The following is a 20,339-nucleotide window of genomic DNA, read 5'->3' on the forward strand; positions in this document are numbered from 1 at the left end:
GATTCTCAGCCTGACATGTCGGACCGTGAATGTGCAGGCCGCCATGTGACCAAGGAGACTGAGGCAATTCCTTGCTGTAGTGGTCAGGTACTCTCTCATGCATTGAATGATGCTTGCCATGGCTTGGAATCGGGATTCTGGCAGGCTTGCTCTTGCCTGGACCGAGTCCAACACTGCCCCCAATAAACTCTCTCCTCTGGGTCAGAGACAAGGTGGACTTATTCATGTTGAGAAGGAGACCCAGTCTCTTGAACGTGGATATGGCCAGACAGACCTGCGACTCCACCTGTTCTCTGGTGTGCTCCCTGAGTAGCCAATCATCAAGGTAAGGGTATACCTGCACCTGCCTCCTTCGGAGGAAGGCTGCTACCACCAATGAGCATGAGGCCGTGGCCTGGGCACCCTGGGCCTGGTGGTACGCCTATGGGTCCAAAATACCCACTGCACTGGCCCGTGCCACTGCGCAGGCCATGGTCCTGCACCGACGTTAGGTATGTCCCGCAGCTACTTGTGCCAGGGTCGCTGCTAATATGTGGACCCCCATCTCTGAGTCCAAAGATGGGGCCCAGGTCTGTGATGGCCATGGCGGTGCCGAGCGCAGCTGAGCCGGGGAGCAGCGCTGCGAGGCTGGGGAGTAGTGCTGCGATCTGGAGCAGTCCCGCAAGCATGGTCTGCGCAAAGAGCCAGATCGGTGCCGATACGAACAGTGCTGAGATCAGGACCTACTGCATGAAGGCGATCCGTGCTGTGAGAGGGAATGCTGGTGGGATCTGGTTCAGTGCCGCGAGTCAGACCGGCGTCACGAGTGCAACCGGCGCCGCGGGTGCGACCGGCACCGGGACTCCAAGAGCTGCCGGAACTCCGAGCGGTACCTCCCCTCTGCAGGCTGAGTCGAAGGGCGGATCATTGCTGGCTTTCCCCAGCATGGCGCTGCCTGTGGCGGTATCAGAGGCTTTATGCGAAGGGCTGGGGACCTCGGTGCCATCATCGCAATGAGGTTCCTGGCAGCCTCAAAGGTGTCTGGGGTGGAAGGCAGTGTTATCTCCACCACCACCAGACCCGGGGAGTCCAACTGCACCGGACTCAATGGTCCCCCTTGTGGGGCTGAAGTCAGTGGCACAGGCTCCAAAAGTTTTGACGCCGGGGTTCCTCCCTGGGATGCGCCCCATTGGCCGGCTCCGGTGCTGCTTCTGCGCCGGTGAATGGGATCAGTGCCGGACCAGTCCCACCATCTTCGGTGCCAGGGAGTGACGTTGCCACGGATCTCTGCCAATGGGAGAAGTGGAGAAATAGGCTACTTGACCCCAGTTCATCTCTCACCAAAGCCGATGTCTGCACCAGGGGCCCACTGCAGGCAGCTTGGGCCTTCTTGTCTTTGGGCTAACTGGGAAAGCTTAGCCTTCAGACCAGGTTAGGGCAGAAGCTTACACATGACATTCTCAGTAGAACTCCCAAACTAGCTTCTTCAGAAACTATTTTGGGAGAAGTGTGATAACTCTTTATAGTCTGAAACTCCCATAACAGTAATACCTCTTTATGTCTCTAGTAGGCCCACACTTCTTCCTTATCATTGGAGCAGTTTAAGGGTTATACACCTTTAATTACGCCACTATTGTTAAAGTGGTTTTCCCCCCTAGAGTGGATGCACTGATACCAGTACAGATGTATTTCTACTGATATAGCTTATTCCCCTTTCTACACAAGAATAGCTATATTGCTATAAAGCACTTTTTATGCCTGTATAACTACATCCACAGTAGGGATTGGAGTAGTGTGACTATTTTGGTTAAAACAAAAACCAGCCCCTAACCAACATAGTTATATCAGTACAAAATATCTGTATACATCAGGCCCTTTCAATGGAATTATGGTTTGGTCCATAAGCCCGAACATGGAACGGCAAGTGGACACACAAGAGGGTGGTGGGAGAGAGTGGGCACGTTGCCAAGTCCTTTTTATTGGAAGACAGAAGAAGGGGAGAGAGAAGTCTGGTTTCCAGCTCTACTTTATTACACAGAGAATATTATTTGGTTGAAAAGTTGATAGCATATTTCATTTTATGAGGCTTGAGGATCTCTCCTAGGAGTATGGATTCATTACAATTTAATGATAGTACTCCATCCTGGATTGTTTTTGATGGCCTGCATGCTATTTCAAAATGGCTATTTTGTAGCATCTCCTAACCTCTTTCCCGCCCGCCCCCCCCCCTTTTTTTTTTCCACTGTGCCCGGCTGCGGGAAGCGACGGCCAGTATGTCCCTCGGCCCGCGACGGTTCCTGCAGCCCCCATTGGCTGGGCAAAGCTAACCACGGCCAGTGGGAGCTGTGATCGGCCGAACCTGCAGACGCGGCAGGTAAACAAACCGGCCCGTCCCGTCGGGGCTTTCCCTGAACAAGTGGCGTCCTAAGTTTGGGAGACACTGCCCTATGAAATGGGGATGGACCACTGTCATCTAGTCTTTTCCTCCCGTAATGATGTTGGTTCTGGCGGGACCCAACTGAGAGTGCCAGTTCAGGACAAATTGCTTCAAGCAGGGCAGTTACAGCCCAAGGCTGGGGTGTTTCCACCTCTAACGCAAATGAAACCAGCCAAACAGAGCAGACTTTGGTCTCACCCCACTGGCTAACCACAAGTCACACAAGCAATTCCCTTAGATACTCCAGTTTCCCAGTGTCTCCACCAGTGCCACTCATTATGGGGATGAATGGTTATGAAAACCAATACCCCAGTAAAGGAAAAAGGTTCTCTAGATCCCAAAGGACCAAGCCCCAGACCCAGGTCAATATAAAAATCAGATCTTACCCACAAATTATGGTGTTGCCAATCCTTTAGAATCTAAAATCTAAAGGTTTATACATAAAAGGAAAAAGATATAGATGAGAGCTAGAATTGGTTAAATGGAATAAATTACATACAGTAATGGCAAAGTTCTTGGTTCAGGCTTGTAGCAGTGATGGAATAAACTGCAGGTTCAAAGCAAGTCTCGGGAGTACATCCGCAGCTGGGATGGGTCATCAGTCCTTTGTTCAATGCTTCAGTGTAGTAAAGTTCCTCCAGAGGTAAGAAGCAGGATTGAAGACTAGATGGAGGAGCTGCAGCAGCTTTTTATATTCTCTTGTCATATGGTCTTTCTTTCTTTGTTCCAAAGACAAGCTGTCCATCACATGGCATGGAAAAACCTCAGAGTTCTGTCCATAGGCATGTCCCTGCATACCTTGGTGAGTCGCAGGGCGTCTGCCTTCTCTCAGTAGGTCAGTTGTATAGCCGATGGTCCTTAATGGACCATCAAGCAGGCTAGGCAGAGCTGACACCCAGAAGCATAGCACAAGTTTGAAAATACAGACAGTATAGAGTCAATATTCATAACTTTAACTACAAAAATGATACACACATATAGTCAGCATAATCATAATCAGCAAACCATAACCTTGTCTTAGACACCTCATTTGACCTCCTTTATACAAGATTTGGTGCCACTACAGGACTTTGGTTGCAACACTGATCTATGTGGTCCCAGTTCATGTCAATAACATCACACCCCCACACCCTTGAATGGTAGGACATCTAGAATATCACCTGCAACATCACTCATGCAAATATCAGGGCATGTACCTGGTATTGTGGTTTGTCTATTAAATTGACAGGCAACTGGAATGTCAAATCTGCAGATCTATCTGCCAGAATTTCTAAATCCTGGTCCTTCTGGGAACGGACTAATAACTCTCCACTGTGATGCCTGAACAACTCCTATGCTGGAGGGCACAGAACTACTATAGCCAAGGCCAGGTCTACATGATCAACTTTTGCCGCCATAGCTGTGTCAGTCAGAGGTGTGATTTATGACTGACATAGCTGAGCCACCAAAAGCCCCTGCTGTAGATGCAGTTATTTTGGCAAAACTGAGCTCTTGCTGGTTAGCTTGTTTTGCTCAAGGTGGCTGGAATAGGCTATACCCGCAAAAGAACAGTTTTACCAGTATAAGCTGCCACCCCACTAGCAAAGCCTAAGTATAGCCCTGGACCAAGTCTGTGCGTGTGGTGGGGCAGCAAAACCAGGCTGGAGGAGGAAAGTGAACCAGCCCCAGGTGCTCAGGGTTGAGGAAGAAAGCCAGCCTAGGGTTCATCTCAATCAGCTAACATGTTAAAATACAATTTATTCCATCTATGCTGCGATTTAACACGTTAGCCAACATGTTTTTAAAAAATACATCCTTTGCCCTACAGTAGCCTTTAGACATCTGCAGCTCTAAGAACCTGACCCCAACCATCCAATTACAAGTGCTCTATATTGGTTTCAGGGTGTTTTTGTTTCTGAGGGTGGCTTGTTGTAAGCATGTTATCTTCTGCCCTGGACCCACATCAGTCCCCAAACTTTGCATTTGTGGTAAGAGGTTCCACTCTAGTGTTTTATGTAGGGCTTCATAGAGAACCAAAAATTATTTGCTCCATATATAAAGCTGATCTCTACCCTTGGTCTAGAGCATGAGATGTAGAGAGGAAGCTGAAAGAGTATCCAGTTGTAGGTGGACTAATGCTGGATATTGGGTGGGCCAGACATGGAAATTATATTATGGCCAAGGACCTGAAACAGAAAGGGGAGGAGGCTCTGATCAGGCCTTTAGCTTCTAAATGTAAAGGTGTAGGTGATAGATTTCTTTGTGATAGTAGGATTTTTGGCTCCTAGATGAAATTTAGGGAGTCAAAGTTGGTATATATTTCCAGACTTTTTGTTTAATGGGAAAGTGGTTTAAAAACCCTTATTTTCAGCTTACGTTTTAAAATGTTAAAATTTGCTAACTTAAAAAATAAGTAGTTATTATTTGACTAGGTTTTAAGATTAAATATTTATTTACATAACTGTGTGTCTGGTACTTTCATTTGAGAGTTCTCCCTCCTCCTCCTCTTAAATAATCTTCATGTTTAAGAGTTCTGTGTAATGTAGAGAGTAACATATTGGTCAGTTAATTTTGATGCACTAGCTTTTACTGATGCAGAACGAATGCAGTAAGTTTAGCCCAAACAGATTGGAAGACTTTTCTAAAAGTGCATTTTTGTGTTTAGGGTCACATATCTCTCTGAAATGACCATCACAGACTTTGCAAAAAATATTCTATTTTAGCAGAACACTATCATCTGCCAAATTCCAGGCAAGAAAGACTTCTTTTCTGGAAAGTACAGAGAAGTGTCCAAAATAGGCCTCAATGGAAAGTGTCATACTGAACTACTGTATTGAGAAGTTATTGCAACTCCTTAAGTGTTCTTCATACCACCAAAGGACAATATGTAAACAATCCCTGAAACAATGTTTAATATTTAATAAAGTCACTAATTATACTTAAAAATATCACAATTAAGCCAAAATGCTTTTCCATTGTTTTACTGAAACTGAAAAAGTATTCTGTACCAAAATGTACACAATTTAGTAATAATACAAAACGTTAATTCTGCAAGACAGAATGTCAGTTACATTCACCAAAATGAACACTGAACCACCATTTATTGCCAGCTCAGTGTTACTTTAAATAATAAATCACCGGTTGAACACAGAAACAAAGCAGTTTCAACTCTGCATAAATAAGAAAAAACTACTCATAATAATGCAAAAAGATAAACATTCATGATATTTTCATGCTACCACAGCATACCTAGCATGTAGTATGTCTTCCAGCTTGAATGTTAGCTCTGTGAGACCAATACATTAATATTAGAGCTGATGTTCTACAAAATCAGTCCCTCACGAGTTATACCAAGCTTGCACATTAGAAGAACAGCATTCTCTCTCTTTCATCACCACCCCCGAAATGCCTCTGTATCCCCATAAAAAGACCATCCTTCTAGTAAGCAGAAATGTTCAAATCCATTTATAGTTTTCCTTCAGTGACTGAACAGGATAACTGTTTAGCATAGTAACTGATACTCGTTTTCTCAGTAGCAAGTCAAACCAAAATAAACCTACCTAATATTTCCCGCATAATGTTAACAAACACCCTATGTTATCTCACTGATCCAAATACAGTATTTTAATGGACAGTTACATTTCTTGTATTAATTTTTCTAGTAACATCATTTCAATGGACCCTTGTAAGTTTTCGTAAGATGGATAAGTTGGATTTTTCAGAAAATAAATTACAGTTTTTTCACAAAAGAAAACATTTAAAAAGAATCAAACATAAAAACCAACTGGAACATTAAAGACACGTGATTTTTCTGGCTTTATTACATCTCAAGTTAAGCAGAGGTCAAACACCGATCCCTGGGGAGAAAGTGTCGAACACCAAAAATTATTAATGTGCCAATGCACTGTACTTTAAAAAGATGAGATTTTAAAAGTGTAAACATCTGTTCTTGATTCATTCACTTGAATCCATTGCTACTTACGGAAAAAGTTATGTAAAAAACTGTATTAACATTATCAAAGCTCTAAACTGCCTGATGTGTAATTGTTTCTATATCTGTATCAAGAAAGTTTTAGAAAGTCACGATACAGTACTTCTCTCTGAACAACATGCCCAGGCGGTTGAACACATACCCCTATTAAAGAATGTCAAACATTTCTGCACTTCGTAGCAATAGATTTTCCTTAAAGGAAAAAATGATGTAACTCAATTAGGGAGCTAATAATTAAGTGGAACAGCACCAAGTGAAGTACTATAAATAGATCAATGTTTCTACAGATTAATGAGAGACTCAATAAAATTATCTCATAACTCAAGACGTAAGCTTAAAACTTGAACAAACAAAATTAAAATCAGGAGTTCATGGAAGCAATTAGGCTGCTATCACTTTATATTTAAAACCTACTTTTTTAACCAGAAAACAAAAATTACAAGGAACATTACATACAAACCAATTTTAGCCAAATCATTTTTTTAAACACACAACAAATTACGCTACAGAACTTGTTTTCCATCTCAGTCATAACTGGGAGTTCACTAGTCAAAATACCCTCAATCCTTAATGACATAAAGCTGACCCTTCAGAAGAGCATGCGCAGAGTAAGAGAAATATCAAAAATTCTAAAGCCATGTTCAAGACATCTGGGATCTTCATAAAGGAAGTAATTTTTAACAGCTGAAGAAAGTCAAAGTCATAAGGAGGAGTTTCACTTATCACAAGTCTGCTGATCTTCTCAATTATCTTCCACAAAAATCCTTGTACTGAACACTGCCTTCTAAATTTCATAAATATATATTATTCTTTACTCCTGGTCAGTTGCTATGGCAATGGTTCACTTCAATGCTCCTCTGACATTCAAGCTGCTTTCTTGGTGCAGTTTCTCTGAAGATCTTGTAGATTTATTTTTGACCTAACAAAAATAGTAAGATAAGCCAGTTGGAGTCAGCACTCTCTCTGTAGCTTTAACTGTTTCATGTACCATTTATTACATATTGTGCTGTATTTGGGACAGGGGAAGACGCAGAGTATAGTACTAAGCTTTGCATTTCTTACCTGTTATGAATCATGTGGCTTTTGACTAGATGTCCAGCTGCCAGTGCTGCCATTAATGACAATTCCCCTGCCATTACTGTAGCACACACAATTTTAGCAAGCTGACGTGCATTTTCACCAGGATTGTCTTGACTTGCACCCTGGACCCCTAACATCTGTAGACAAAAATATACAACATTACACTTTAAAACCAAGCGCTGGTAAAGGTAAATTTGTGTTCAGTTAGAGTTATTTAACGGTCCTTACTAAATTATGTGAACCAAACCAGCTTTTAAGTCCCTCAGACATTAAAAAGTAGCATTTAGCTTCAAAATCAGATGCATGAATACTCTTTAGAACAGTTTAGTTAGTTATATCTTAAAGCCTACTAAAGTTTGAAAAAAACTTGCAGTATCACTTAGACACACAGTATACAATAGAACCAGGAGGACTTTTGGTTTAAAAGGATGTTATTTTAATTTTCTTTGATGCTTTGTACCTGCAAACAAGCTTGCTGTGGTAGCAAGTTGGTTCCTCCACCAACTGTTCCAATTTCTATAGAGGGCATTGTGCAGCTGATATACAGATCTTCATTTGTGGGACCTGTTGACTCCATCAGAGTGATGCAGTTAGAGCTGCCCACATTCTGTGCTGCATCCTTAAAGTCAGAATAAAAACATTTAGTGCAACTATCTTAAGAATATATTTAAAAAACCAAAACCTAATAGTGCTGTGAATTGGCTGAACTTACCTGTCCACATGCAAGGTAGATAGCTGTGACGATATTTGCTGCGTGGGCGTTATAGCCACCTATGCTACCAGCCATCGCAGACCCCACCAAATTTTTGTTTATATTAACCTCAACCATGGCTTCTGTAGTAGTCTTCAATAGCTAGACAAAACCATATGCTTTTATTATACCTCTCATTAGACAGCAGTAGTAATCCCATGTTGTTTAGTATTAGCCCTCAGACTATGATTCCATGGCTGAGGAACTTGCCTCAGAACAGTTCTCTAAAATGTAGACTTTGATATAAAAGAAAATAATTTAAGCTCTTACAGTTGCTAAAACTTTCTAAATACGAACAGAATGCAAACCAATGCATAGAGATTTGCCTAAGTCTAAAGACAGCCTGAAATAAATACTTATAAGAGGTGTGGTGAACCACCCCATTCATTTCAATGGAATGTTGACATTAAATTTGAAACTTAATGATGACAATATAAAAATAGTTTGGAAGAAAAAGCCTGTTAATGAGCTATGATAGTACCTACCTGCCTCTCAGGTAACTCCAATAGCAACAACCCCCAGTTGTCCCCATCCCAGCTTGCCACAATCTCCAGCTTCCCCCAATCACTTCTACAATGTAGTTATATATTTTTAATACAAAATTCTGCAGTACAACTGAAAGTTAAAAAAGTTCTGGGGCACTACAAAATTAAGTATCAAATTAAGTCACAAGAAATACTACCGATTGTATTATTTATTTTCATATTTAATTCAATCAAAACCTCTTTACATGAAGGTCCCAAAGAATTTCCAGTCTTGCTTACTGTGATGTGTAGCAGAACCCAGCTAACTGCTGCAGATTAATTTGCCATGGAGTACCCAAGGGACCGGTTACAAAGGTTATTAAAACTGAACTGAATATCAGGTAAACTACTTAAGTGTAAGATCTATTAGACTGTGGAACAGCCTTTCAAAAGAAGGAGTGGAAGATCCAGCACTTCAGACATTTTAAACTAGACATCACAAAAGTATATTGAATGAAAAATCCTCTACTAGTAAGTCATTTTTTATCTATAACGTCCATGATCCTACAATAATGCTCAAAGTGAAGAGTGATCATTATGTACAATTTATAAATCTTGATTTCAAGTTAAATTTTTATTAAAGGATTAGTTTGGTTAGAAAAAAAATGCTTTTTTTCCAAGATGAATCAAAGCGGTACTTACTTCTCTGACCACCTTGGCTGGAATGACTGCTTCGCAGACAACAGACTTCCCCCTGCCTTCTATCCAATTTATGGCAGCAGGCTTTTTGTCTGTACAATAGTTACCACTAATAGCTAGAACATGGAGATCAGGAAACTCTTCTTGCAGTCTTGCAAGTGCCTTTTCGGTACCCTGACAGAAGCAGATATAAATGAAGTGTAACTTCCAATGAAGGTTGCATTATAAACCACTGGAGAACGTAACTAATATTTGACTAACCATCACAGAGACAGTTAAGACATCAGGGCTAGACTGAACCTTTGGGCTCAGCCCCTGTGCAAGGGAAAGCATATCACTGTGCTACCTCAGGACCAGCAATGGGAAGGAATTGTTCCTCACAGAGGAACCTGGACTCCCCTTTTGGGTAAGATGGTGCTGGTGGGTAGGGATAATATAATCATTGCTCTGCCCCCATCTCACTCACTTGCTCGTAGAGGAAATAATGAATTCACAAGCCCTTGTTCCTCCCCTCCATGCATGCTGGGGCTGCACAGGTGGGTGGAGGATCTGCCCCCTCTAACTCTCCCAAGTGGCTACATAGGACCAGAGAACACTGGCACTTAGCAAGGTATGCACACAACATGAATCTTAATAATCTGGGACCAATTCTTCCCTTTATTCTGGATTGGGGGAAGAAGGAGAGCCTGAGTTGCATGTGCAGATTTTTTTTTCTTTTTAAATATAGTGATTTTAACCCTCCCTTTTTCATTGCTTAGGTACTACTCTTGATTATGGTCAAAGACACAAAGCTAAACCATTACATGTTACCATTTTATATCACTAGAGAGAGACACAGCCTGCCCTAGGTAAATAAAACAAGCAAAAGGTAAAAAATTCAAGTTCATATGGGAAGATGATCAATAAGAATGAAGTTGAAGTAGGATTAATAATCACTTCTAATTTCTCACTCATGTAAACCTGTTTTGCCTATTTTAGATTTAAGCACTTCAGGGACAGAAAGTAAATTTTACTCTCAAAAGCACTATGAACCTTAACACAGGACTCTGATACTGGATGGCCCTTATACAAGCCCCAGAAAAAGAGAGGGGGAGAAGTTGAAGGGAGGGAGGGAAGTGGGGAGACAGTCCTGTGTCCTTGCTTCCACTCCCTGTATGGTCATGTAAGACTTGAAAACCTAATTCAGAGTTAATTTAGTGACATTCTTTAACTAGTTCTTTTTTCAAAAAATGCTAAGTAGAAACAGACTGGATCTTACTTTTGAGATCATGTTCATTCCCATTGCATCCCCTGTTTCAGACTGAAAACGGATATAAAGGTTACGACCAGCCAGACTGATGTGAAGCTTTTGCAGACGAGCAAACCTGTAAATAAATGAGAATCAACTAACTATTTACAATTCCTTCTCTCTCCCTTATCTCACTAAAGACTATAGGCTGCTTTTCAGCTACAAATGACAGTAAGCCATTAGTTCCGGATAACCCTGCTAAGCACCATGCACATTGTGCGCTCCTCCTCCTGCTCTATGCTCAAAACTAAATCGGCACCAACTACCAGGCACAAAATCCTCTGACTGCTGATCCAAGAGAAATGTTTAAGAAAACTTACTGCTCCTGAAAGTATCTGTACTGGTTTGCTTAATTTTTCTAGCCCTGCAACTTGTGAAATACAGGATCCTAGTGTTATAGTTACCTAATTTCAAACAACAATTCCCTCCCTCCATTCCCCCCCCACCCCCAATTCTGTGTTACTGCATACAAACTACTAAAAGAGGGAGATTTGGCAATTCTTAAGTCAGTTATATAGAGAAACAGTGTCTAGAGCAGTGATAGTGAAGGCATATCCCACAACTCAATTCTATTGCTATGCAGTAAGCAAGAACAAACAAACTTGAAGATATTGCACATTATTCAACAGCAGCAAGGATGGTTCTATACCATGGTTATCAAGCCTTGCTGGAATATGCTCAAGTGTACTACTGACCTCCACACGGTTTTGTGGAACATGACTCTGCTAACCAATACTGAAAAATCAGTCTTCGATTTTCCAGAGATAATATACAACAAATAATACTAGGGAGGGATGGGGATAAGAGAAGTTATGACACTCATGCTCTAAATCAGTGGTTCCCAAACTTTAACAACCTGTGAACCCCTTTCACTGAAACGTCAAGTCTCGCAAACCCCCTCCTAAAAATGAGTATTTCCAGGGATTTTCTCCTTTACCTGAGTATAAATTATAAAAACAGTGATCTTGGAAATATAAAATTTGTTTTTATGACATGCTTATTACATGCTATTTATTATTAATTATTATTTATCATTATAGTCTTTTTATTACATTATGAAAACAGCAACACTCTTCCAAGATCTCACTTTCATAGCTTGTATCACTTTGAATAAGCCTATTATAAGACAAGGCTCCTACATTTCATCAAGGAGTATCAAATATGAAACAGCATGAAGGTATTTAAAAAGCCAACACAAAGAGTTCCTCCGACACAAGCATTCAGGTAGTCCAGGCAAACAACGCACGCTGCAACAAAGCTTAAACTTGTTCTTCATAATAAGTTTAAAAACAATACTAGCTGCCTATTTAATTTTAAAAACAGCAAAAAAATCCACCTCCCTTTCTATTTCTTATAAAGAGTCTCCTCTCTTTATAAGATTAAATCTCCTCAGTGTGATAGATATGCTTGCTTTGATCTGCTTAGCTCTTGGAAGTCCAGGAGCTCCAGGCTGCTGGCCCCGTGCTGCCCGGGGTCCCTAGGGACAGCTCTGTCCACCATTAGGGAATTTTTTCCCCCGAGAACCCCCTGTAACATTTTGCGAACCCCCAGGGGTTCTAGAACCCCAGTTTGGAAACCACTGCTCTAAATCATATTACTTTTAATACTGTTATGCTTCTCCCCAGCCTGTCAGTTCTGACATTATAGGATCAATATTCTCTTTAGCCCCTAGAATTAGAGAAGAACACGTTATATCATTTGAAAGATTAGATGGTCGTGTACAACACTGGTTCTAATTCTACAAGTGCAGGATAATGACCACTAAAATCAAGTCAGAACTGAAGTGTGTGTGTGTTTTTGGAGGTGGAAACAAGTATGAATGGTAATCAGAATAATACCATTTTAAGTTCCGTTTTCTTGCTGTGATTGAATTCCTTATTTTCCTAGGGGATATAACATTTGTTTGTAGCTCTAATGGTTAACCAGATATTGGAATGAAAGATGTTGTTGATTACTTAGACCAAAGTTATTTGGATCCCTGAAACTAGTATCATGTAATTTCTTGCATCATAGTACACCTAAAGCTGGGAGATTTCTATATTTCATTATAGATTTACATTAGTAAATACTTTACAGAAAGCCATGTCACTAACCTACTTGTGCTGTCAAATGCATCTTTGACTACTTTAAACCCTTCAGAGTTTTCAAGCCAAGCCTTTACTTCTGCAGACTGGCAGGCAGTGGGTAATCTTACAACCGGTCCTCGAGTCATCCCATCTGCTAGAACACAGCTATTTGCTCCTCCACCAAGCTAAGATCAAAGGGGAAAATGAATACGATTACTGGGAATTATTGGTAATATTTAATAACTTTAATTAAATAGATATCTATCTTACACAATTCACCTCATTTTGTATTAAGTGATGGGCTCTTAAGAAAGGCAAGGAGCTAACCATCCAAGACTGAATTTTACTTACGCATATTGCTCTGCACCCTCTGTTTGTGCTTGCTACCAGACAGCCTTCTGTTGTTGCCATTGGAACTTGAAACTCTTTGCTATCCAGGAAAAGTGGCCCAGCTACACCTACAGGGATGGGCATGTATCCAATCACATTTTCACAGCAAGCTCCCATTACCTTTAAAAAAATGTTAGATTTAACAGTCATTAAGGATACAGCATTGCTATAGCATGTTGAGAAATTGATAACAAATAGTCATCAACAAATAAAATAAATCAAAATTAGCCTACTTTACCAACTTGATTTTTCAATAAAATACAACATTTTTACACTACAATGTTTTATACTGTGCACAAAGTTTGGAAGTATTTAGTAAAACTTGACCGTAACCTTCTGAAGTTCACTGAAGTATTTAATCATTGAAGTAATGTATAGTAACAGATAAAACTGCAGAAAGAATTTTTTTATATTAGTGAATGCTATGTACTTGTATCTATTAGGAGAGTTACTGTACAAAGTGAAAACTGTATTAAAGTAACAATCTGGATTTTGAATAACTTTCCTTTTATTATGACTCAACTCATGTTTCCACTCATCCCAGTAAACTCAGCTGTGGTATTATCAAAGCCCTAAATTTACTGAGATTAGGGAACTCTATACATTAATACATAATTGTCCTTTTTGATCATGCCACAAAACTGATCTGGACTCTTAAGTTTTCATTTCAAAAAATTAAGTATCCAGTTCTTATGTCTGTGAGAACTTTCAGATGTGAACTGAAGGAACGGGGGAAGTCCCGGATGACTGGAAAAAGGCTAATGTAGTGCCAATCTTTAAAAAAGGGAAGAAGGAGGATCCTGGGAACTACAGGCCGGTCAGCCTCACCTCAGTCCCTGGAAAAATCATGGAGCAGGTCCTCAAAGAATCAATCCTGAAGCACTTACATGAGAGGAAAGTGATCAGGAACAGTCAGCATGGATTCACCAAGGGAAGGTCATGCCTGACTAATCTAATCGCCTTTTATGATGAGATTACTGGTTCTGTGGATGAAGGGAAAGCAGTGGATGTATTGTTTCTTGACTTTAGCAAAGCTTTTGACACGGTCTCCCACAGTATTCTTGTCAGCAAGTTAAAGAAGTGTGGGCTGGATGAATGCACTATAAGGTGGGTAGAAAGCTGGCTAGATTGTCGGGCTCAACGGGTAGTGATAAATGGCTCCATGTCTAGTTGGCAGCCGGTGTCAAGTGGAGTGCCCCAGGGGTCGGTCCTGGGGCCGGTTTTGTTCAATATCTTCATAAATGATCTGGAGGATGGTGTGGATTGCACTCTCAGCAAATTTGCAGATGATACTAAACTGGGAGGAGTGGTAGATACGCTGGAGGGGAGGGATAGGATACAGAAGGACCTAGACAAATTGGAGGATTGGGCCAAAAGAAATCTGATGAGGTTCAATAAGGATAAGTGCAGGGTCCTGCACTTAGGATGGAAGAATCCAATGCACCGCTACAGACTAGGGACCGAATGGCTAGGCAGCAGTTCTGCGGAAAAGGACCTAGGGGTGACAGTGGACGAGAAGCTGGATATGAGTCAACAGTGTGCCCTTGTTGCCAAGAAGGCCAATGGCATTTTGGGATGTATAAGTAGGGGCATAGCCAGCAGATCGAGGGATGTGATCGTTCCCCTCTATTCGACACTGGTGAGGCCTCATCTGGAGTACTGTGTCCAGTTTTGGGCCCCACACTACAAGAAGGATGTGGATAAATTGGAGAGAGTCCAGCGAAGGGCAACAAAAATGATTAGGGGTCTAGAGCACATGACTTATGAGGAGAGGCTGAGGGAGCTGGGATTGTTTAGTCTGCAGAAGAGAAGAATGAGGGGGGATTTGATAGCTGCTTTCAACTACCTGAAAGGGGGTTCCAAAGAGGATGGCTCTAGACTGTTCTCAATGGTAGAAGATGACAGAACGAGGAGTAATGGTCTCAAGTTGCAATGGGGGAGGTTTAGATTGGATATTAGGGAAAACTTTTTCACTAAGAGGGTGGTGAAACACTGGAATGCGTTACCTAGGGAGGTGGTAGAATCTCCTTCCTTAGAGGTTTTTAAGGTCAGGCTTGACAAAAGCCCTGGCTGGGATGATTTAACTGGGAATTGGTCCTGCTTCGAGCAGGGGGTTGGACTAGATGACCTTCTGGGGTCCCTTCCAACCCTGATATTCTATGATTCTATGAATACCCATGCAGACTGTGTTTGTATGATGACAGATTGAAACTATAATTGACAGCTTTGTCTTAATTCTTTGGAAGTGGTGTACATGAATTATAATTTTGAGAAGAATTTGGGGAAAACATACAAAAGGAGTCACCTTAAAATTTAAAAATTAATTCACTCTTGCTTGTCTCCATTATACTTACCAAAGAATAATTGTAATGCCTGTAAGGAAGATATTGTAAGGCTGATGGTTCAGGGAGCTTCTGAGATAACATCTGTCTGCGAATAGATACACCACGTTCATGAGTTTCCATCAGAGTTTCCAGTTTGTAAGCAGGAATATGCTTAGCATTGACTAGGTTGATGACTTCTGCATCAGTGAGGAATTTTGCACCTTTCTAGAAATTAAAAAAAAAGTTTTGTTTGTGTTTGTACAATCTGCAGTACAACTTTTAATGTTTCCAGTAATATTTCATGTTTCCAGTATGGTAAAGGATACTCGTTACTTCTGCAAATCATACCTAAAGAATCTGTTTCATTATCAACATCAGTAAACTGCAGCATACAAAGAAAATAATTCTAAATGAATTTCTGGTCTGTGTCAATCATAATCCATATAAATCAAAAGCAAAGAAAACTAACAACCCGCAGCCAGATACCCCAGCTGCAATTTAAACTTCAGAGTGAGGCTTTTACTCATGGTAGTGTAAGTATTTTAGTACTTGCTTACCATCAAATAACCTGCAATACCTAGCCCCAAACTAAAAAGTTATATATAGACTAAAAGTTCCATTACGAAATTTCATTGCTTTTCCAGAGTGAAGGCAGACTCTTACTTTAAACACTACAGGGCACATCCTCAGGTAGCATTAATTATCATAGCTCCACTGAAGTCAAATGCCAGCTGAGGATCTGGCTCTGTGTATTGAACTATCTAAAGAAGACAGATTATGTACAAGTGTATAAATGGAAATTTTTCTGTAAAGTACATATTAGGGGGAAGTCTGGTGGTCTAGAGCAGTGGACCCCAAACTGTAGGGCATGCCCCCCGGGGGGGAAAGGGGGTACAATGGGGCCCAAGCCACCCCCCACAGCAGGTGGGGAGGGAGCACCACCCAGCCCTGCTTGGTCCTCAGCTCTGCTCCAGCCCTCCCTCCACCAGCCCCGCCCGCAGCCTAGGCCCCTGGCTTGGCCGTGGCTCTGGCCCCACCTCAGCCTCTTTACCTCTGTCCGCACCTCCCCTCTTTCCCCGCCCTCCCCCAGGCCCCAGCTCCTGACCGCAGCTCCTGTGGCGGACATGCAGACCAGGGGCGGGGGCGGGGGTGGGAGGAGGTGTGACATGAAAAGCTTGGGGACCACTGGTCTGGAGGGAGCATAATACTCTGTCACATGGGGAATCAGAATCAGTAGCCACACAACCCCTCAGAGATTTCAGCTTGGGAGCGGAGAGTGAAGAAAACTGAGCACCTTATGTTGCTCTCAACCAGCCATCTTTAATAGATGTATGGACTAACACTCTAATTGTTCATGAGCAGGAAAGCTACCATGATATGGAATTTTGGGGGGAAGATATGGTAACAAATCTTTTGTTTACAAAAATGGGCAAAAACTGAATTTTTGGCTGCATGCATTCAAGAAACAGAACATATACAAATAATTGAAAAGCAGGAATTGACTGGACCAGAAATGATCTCTAAACTGCATTTTGCAATGGGTGTATACTAAGAGTGTAAGTAAGCCACACTATTTACACATACATTCAATTGTAAGAGCAATACAATCAATTGAAGAATGTATTCACAAACAATGGTTTCACTGTAAAATTTTAAAATACTCCTTAAAATTTTTTGGTCTTGAAACCTTATAGTTCTCTTTTCTTACCTCTGCATTTCCAAGTATACATAAACATTCTTCAGTGGAGCGTGGCTCTTTGGGCAATTCAGTTTCAGGCTCCTTTCTATTAAGGAGTGAAGAAGTTTCCGTAGGCATGCAGCTACCAACCACAAATGTAGCCTTGGCTGATGGCTCTCCTAATGCAGGTTTTACTACTTCAACTGCATAAAGACAAATTAAAATAGGAATTTAGATTACAAAAATCTCAAACAGACTACAGTTTTTTGGTTGCAAAATAGCCCCACCATTGGATCCTTCAGGAGCAGCCCCAATACCTAAGATACCCAAAGCATATATATTACCTTTTCTCTCTTTGGAAATTACAGACTCTTCTACAGTGCTGGATTTCTGATTATTTTTTACAAGTCCAGATTGTTTTCTGCAGCAGTTATCAGGAATCTTTTTCTGAACTATCAAGGGAGATGTTATGGGGTTCTTCAGAGAGAGCGTGGACTCCGTCTCTGTCTGTTCAAAGAAGATGTATTTCACAGCAAGAAGAAGAGCTAAACCAAGAGTGATTACTTGCTCAATATCCAAACTGGCCATTCTGAAGGAGGATCAAACAAGAAGTAAACTTAAGTGTGTTTTGAGTATATAAAAAATGTTTGTTTATCGTTATAAACTCACACTGCTTTAACAAACAAGCAAGACATGCAAGCTAATACCTAACAAGAAACTGCTACAAAGCTAACCAGCAATGTTTATATAATCTTGTGTATATAGCTACATTTGATAAAATGTATCACTGGGACATCCATTTGCTTTAACAAGAGCAATATGTTGATCATAATTTATGCAGTTATTAGAATCTCAATCACTCTACCCCCTTTATAACAGATAATTGAAGTAAGTTACTTTAGATAAGAAACAGCACGGCAGTTCAGCATGTTTGAAGAAAAGCCGTGAAACATCTCTCACTAAATATTTACTAAACCACAGTGAACAGCAATTCCTACGTTGAAACCCTAGCAAAGAGAAATATAATACCAAATCGCTCAGAAGGCATGTGCCATTCAACAGCTAAATCACTGATTTAACAGTTATTTCCTGGTAAATGTCGTGTGATTCAATTATCATCTCTTGCCATCCGTGGCAGCTATTATAGTGGGTACAGAAATTAAGCTGCTTAAATAGGTAAGGAATCAAGAGATTTAGAGGCTGATTTTCAGAGGTGATAGGAATCCACAGCTCCCACTGACTTTGAGTTGTGAGTTGTCAGAACCTCTGACAATCAAGCCCATAGTAATTTAACATTAGAAAAAAATCACAAAGAAAGAGAACAGTGACAAGGACCCTTTTTCCCAGTCCTTGGGGATGAGTGGTCCACATGTGGGAGAAGCTGTGCACGTTCCCAGAGAGAAGGGAAGCTGGTTTGAACACCTGACTAGACTACATCAATTACCATTAAATTTACAATCTCTCCACACAGTCAGTTAGCTCCAATTTTCCTCTGCTATGCAATGTATGTTAAAAGATTTGTTTAACTTAGTAACTGGTATAAAAGACTCATGTTTAGGAACTAATTTAAGAAATGAAATCTACTGTAGTACAATCACAAAATTTAAAAATAATGCCGCAGATCCTCAGTCTGCCTAAGCCTGCTCTGAAATACGTCAGCAATGGACCTAAGGCAGCATTATGGCATATGAAGAAAGATTGCTAGTCCCTGACCATCCCCTTTTTACCATAGCTAGACTGTGGAGCTTGTACAGGAATGACTGTGGAATGCCATGTCACACAAGGATCTCCATATGTAGAGAATCCTACAGTGGCCAAAGCAGATGGGTTTATGGCTGCTTTGCAAAGTACTCTGCCTTACAAAGTAACCTGAAAGCACCAGAGAATAAGCCCCAGTAAGTGGAAGATGCAACAGAATACTTAGAAGGACCAAGATATTCACTCACCTAGACAGGTAAAATTGCCATAGAGAAACATTAGGTTCAATTCTCTTTGGTGCATTTTCATCCATTCCCACTGAATTTTCTGCTGTACTGTTTTGAGCAGATGGTTCTGCTATCCAGCGACTGTGAGCATGAACAAGAACCAGACCTAGAGACTTAAAAAGGAAAGAGAGAGAGAAGAGTGAAACCTGTTTCCAGCTGTAACTAGCCAGCAAGTCTAGTAACAAGCAGCAATTTTTTAAAAAAGTATTTTTTTACTTTCCCATGCCCTCCTAGGTTTAAAACTAAAAGCTGCTGTTGACAACAGACAGGGAATATAACTTTACAGTAACTGAGAAATATTTATGCATACATTTAATTATATGGTTGCTTTTCTCTAAAGAAAGGGAAAAACCCCACATACCATAATCATTTTAACCCTCTGCGTTACAGGGTTTGGTTTGTTTTCTTCTTCTTCCAAAACACGGGCAAAATGACTAAGTTGCCATATGGGTCGCCCCTCACGACTTTCACGAGAAAGCTACAACAAAAAACAAAAGATCCTGTTCAGTGCATATATTTGAAGAAACAGAGCAGCAAGCAAACTTTTTACTATTATGTCACTAGAAAACACAAGACAACTGTCAACACAAGAAAGCTGTACCAAGTTTAATCTAAGTCAGTTTTTAAACCAGGGCAACCACCTATGTTGGGCACTTTCTTTTTGGTTTAAAACTGGCTTGTTTTGGTTTAGCTTACAATGAATCCAAATCAACTTAACCTAAGCCACAATAAGAGTGTCCATACAGCCTTTTGCACTAATTTAACTAAATCATTTAAAAATCACACCTTTAGTTAAACTGGTTGAGCTTTCTCCTGTACACAAGCCTGTAGTTACATTTGATCCACTTAATACCACACTGAAGACTCAGTGGCAATACAGGAACAAAACAGAAAATTTAAGACCCAAGCAGGAGGTTCTCAGCCCAAAATGTTCAAATTTGTATGTCTAAAGTTAAGTCCTTAAATCCATAAAATAAATAAGGCCTTGGTTCACAAAAACCTCCTCATTCAGGAAAATATTTAAGCATGCTTTCCTGAATTGGGGCCTGGAAGTGGCTCAATTTTCAGAGAAGCTGAGCATCCACAAATCTCACTGAAGCAAGAGTGAGAGCTGCCCAGCACAAAACAAAATCCATGCCACTTAGGTGCTTAAATACAAATGTAGGAGTGTAACATTAGACAACAAATTTTGACTATTTAAATCATATTGCCTGTAAATCAAAAATCC

General features: G+C 40.8%; 1 protein-coding gene across 2 annotated transcripts in view; it reads right to left on the bottom strand.

Moving 5' to 3' along the window:
- Positions 1–5,346: 5,346 nt before the first annotated feature.
- HMGCR (3-hydroxy-3-methylglutaryl-CoA reductase) overlaps positions 5,347–20,339 on the bottom strand; it is a 33,455-nt gene continuing 18,462 nt past the window's right edge. For both annotated transcript variants that reach the window (XM_074952716.1, XM_074952717.1), the window contains exons 8-20: positions 19,473–19,589; positions 19,073–19,224; positions 17,471–17,715; positions 17,157–17,329; positions 15,479–15,673; positions 13,086–13,244; positions 12,762–12,919; positions 10,639–10,744; positions 9,384–9,554; positions 8,179–8,319; positions 7,927–8,085; positions 7,449–7,603; positions 5,347–7,305 (exon numbers count right to left, since the gene is read on the bottom strand). In XM_074952716.1, the coding sequence (XP_074808817.1) occupies positions 7,251–7,305; positions 7,449–7,603; positions 7,927–8,085; positions 8,179–8,319; positions 9,384–9,554; positions 10,639–10,744; positions 12,762–12,919; positions 13,086–13,244; positions 15,479–15,673; positions 17,157–17,329; positions 17,471–17,715; positions 19,073–19,224; positions 19,473–19,589 (1,986 nt within the window). In that variant the 3' untranslated portion in view covers positions 5,347–7,250. The remainder of the gene's footprint in view (positions 7,306–7,448; positions 7,604–7,926; positions 8,086–8,178; positions 8,320–9,383; positions 9,555–10,638; positions 10,745–12,761; positions 12,920–13,085; positions 13,245–15,478; positions 15,674–17,156; positions 17,330–17,470; positions 17,716–19,072; positions 19,225–19,472; positions 19,590–20,339) is intronic.

The sequence above is a fragment of the Natator depressus genome, chromosome 5 (genome assembly GCF_965152275.1).
Source record: "Natator depressus isolate rNatDep1 chromosome 5, rNatDep2.hap1, whole genome shotgun sequence".
Taxonomy (NCBI): Eukaryota; Metazoa; Chordata; order Testudines; family Cheloniidae; genus Natator; species Natator depressus.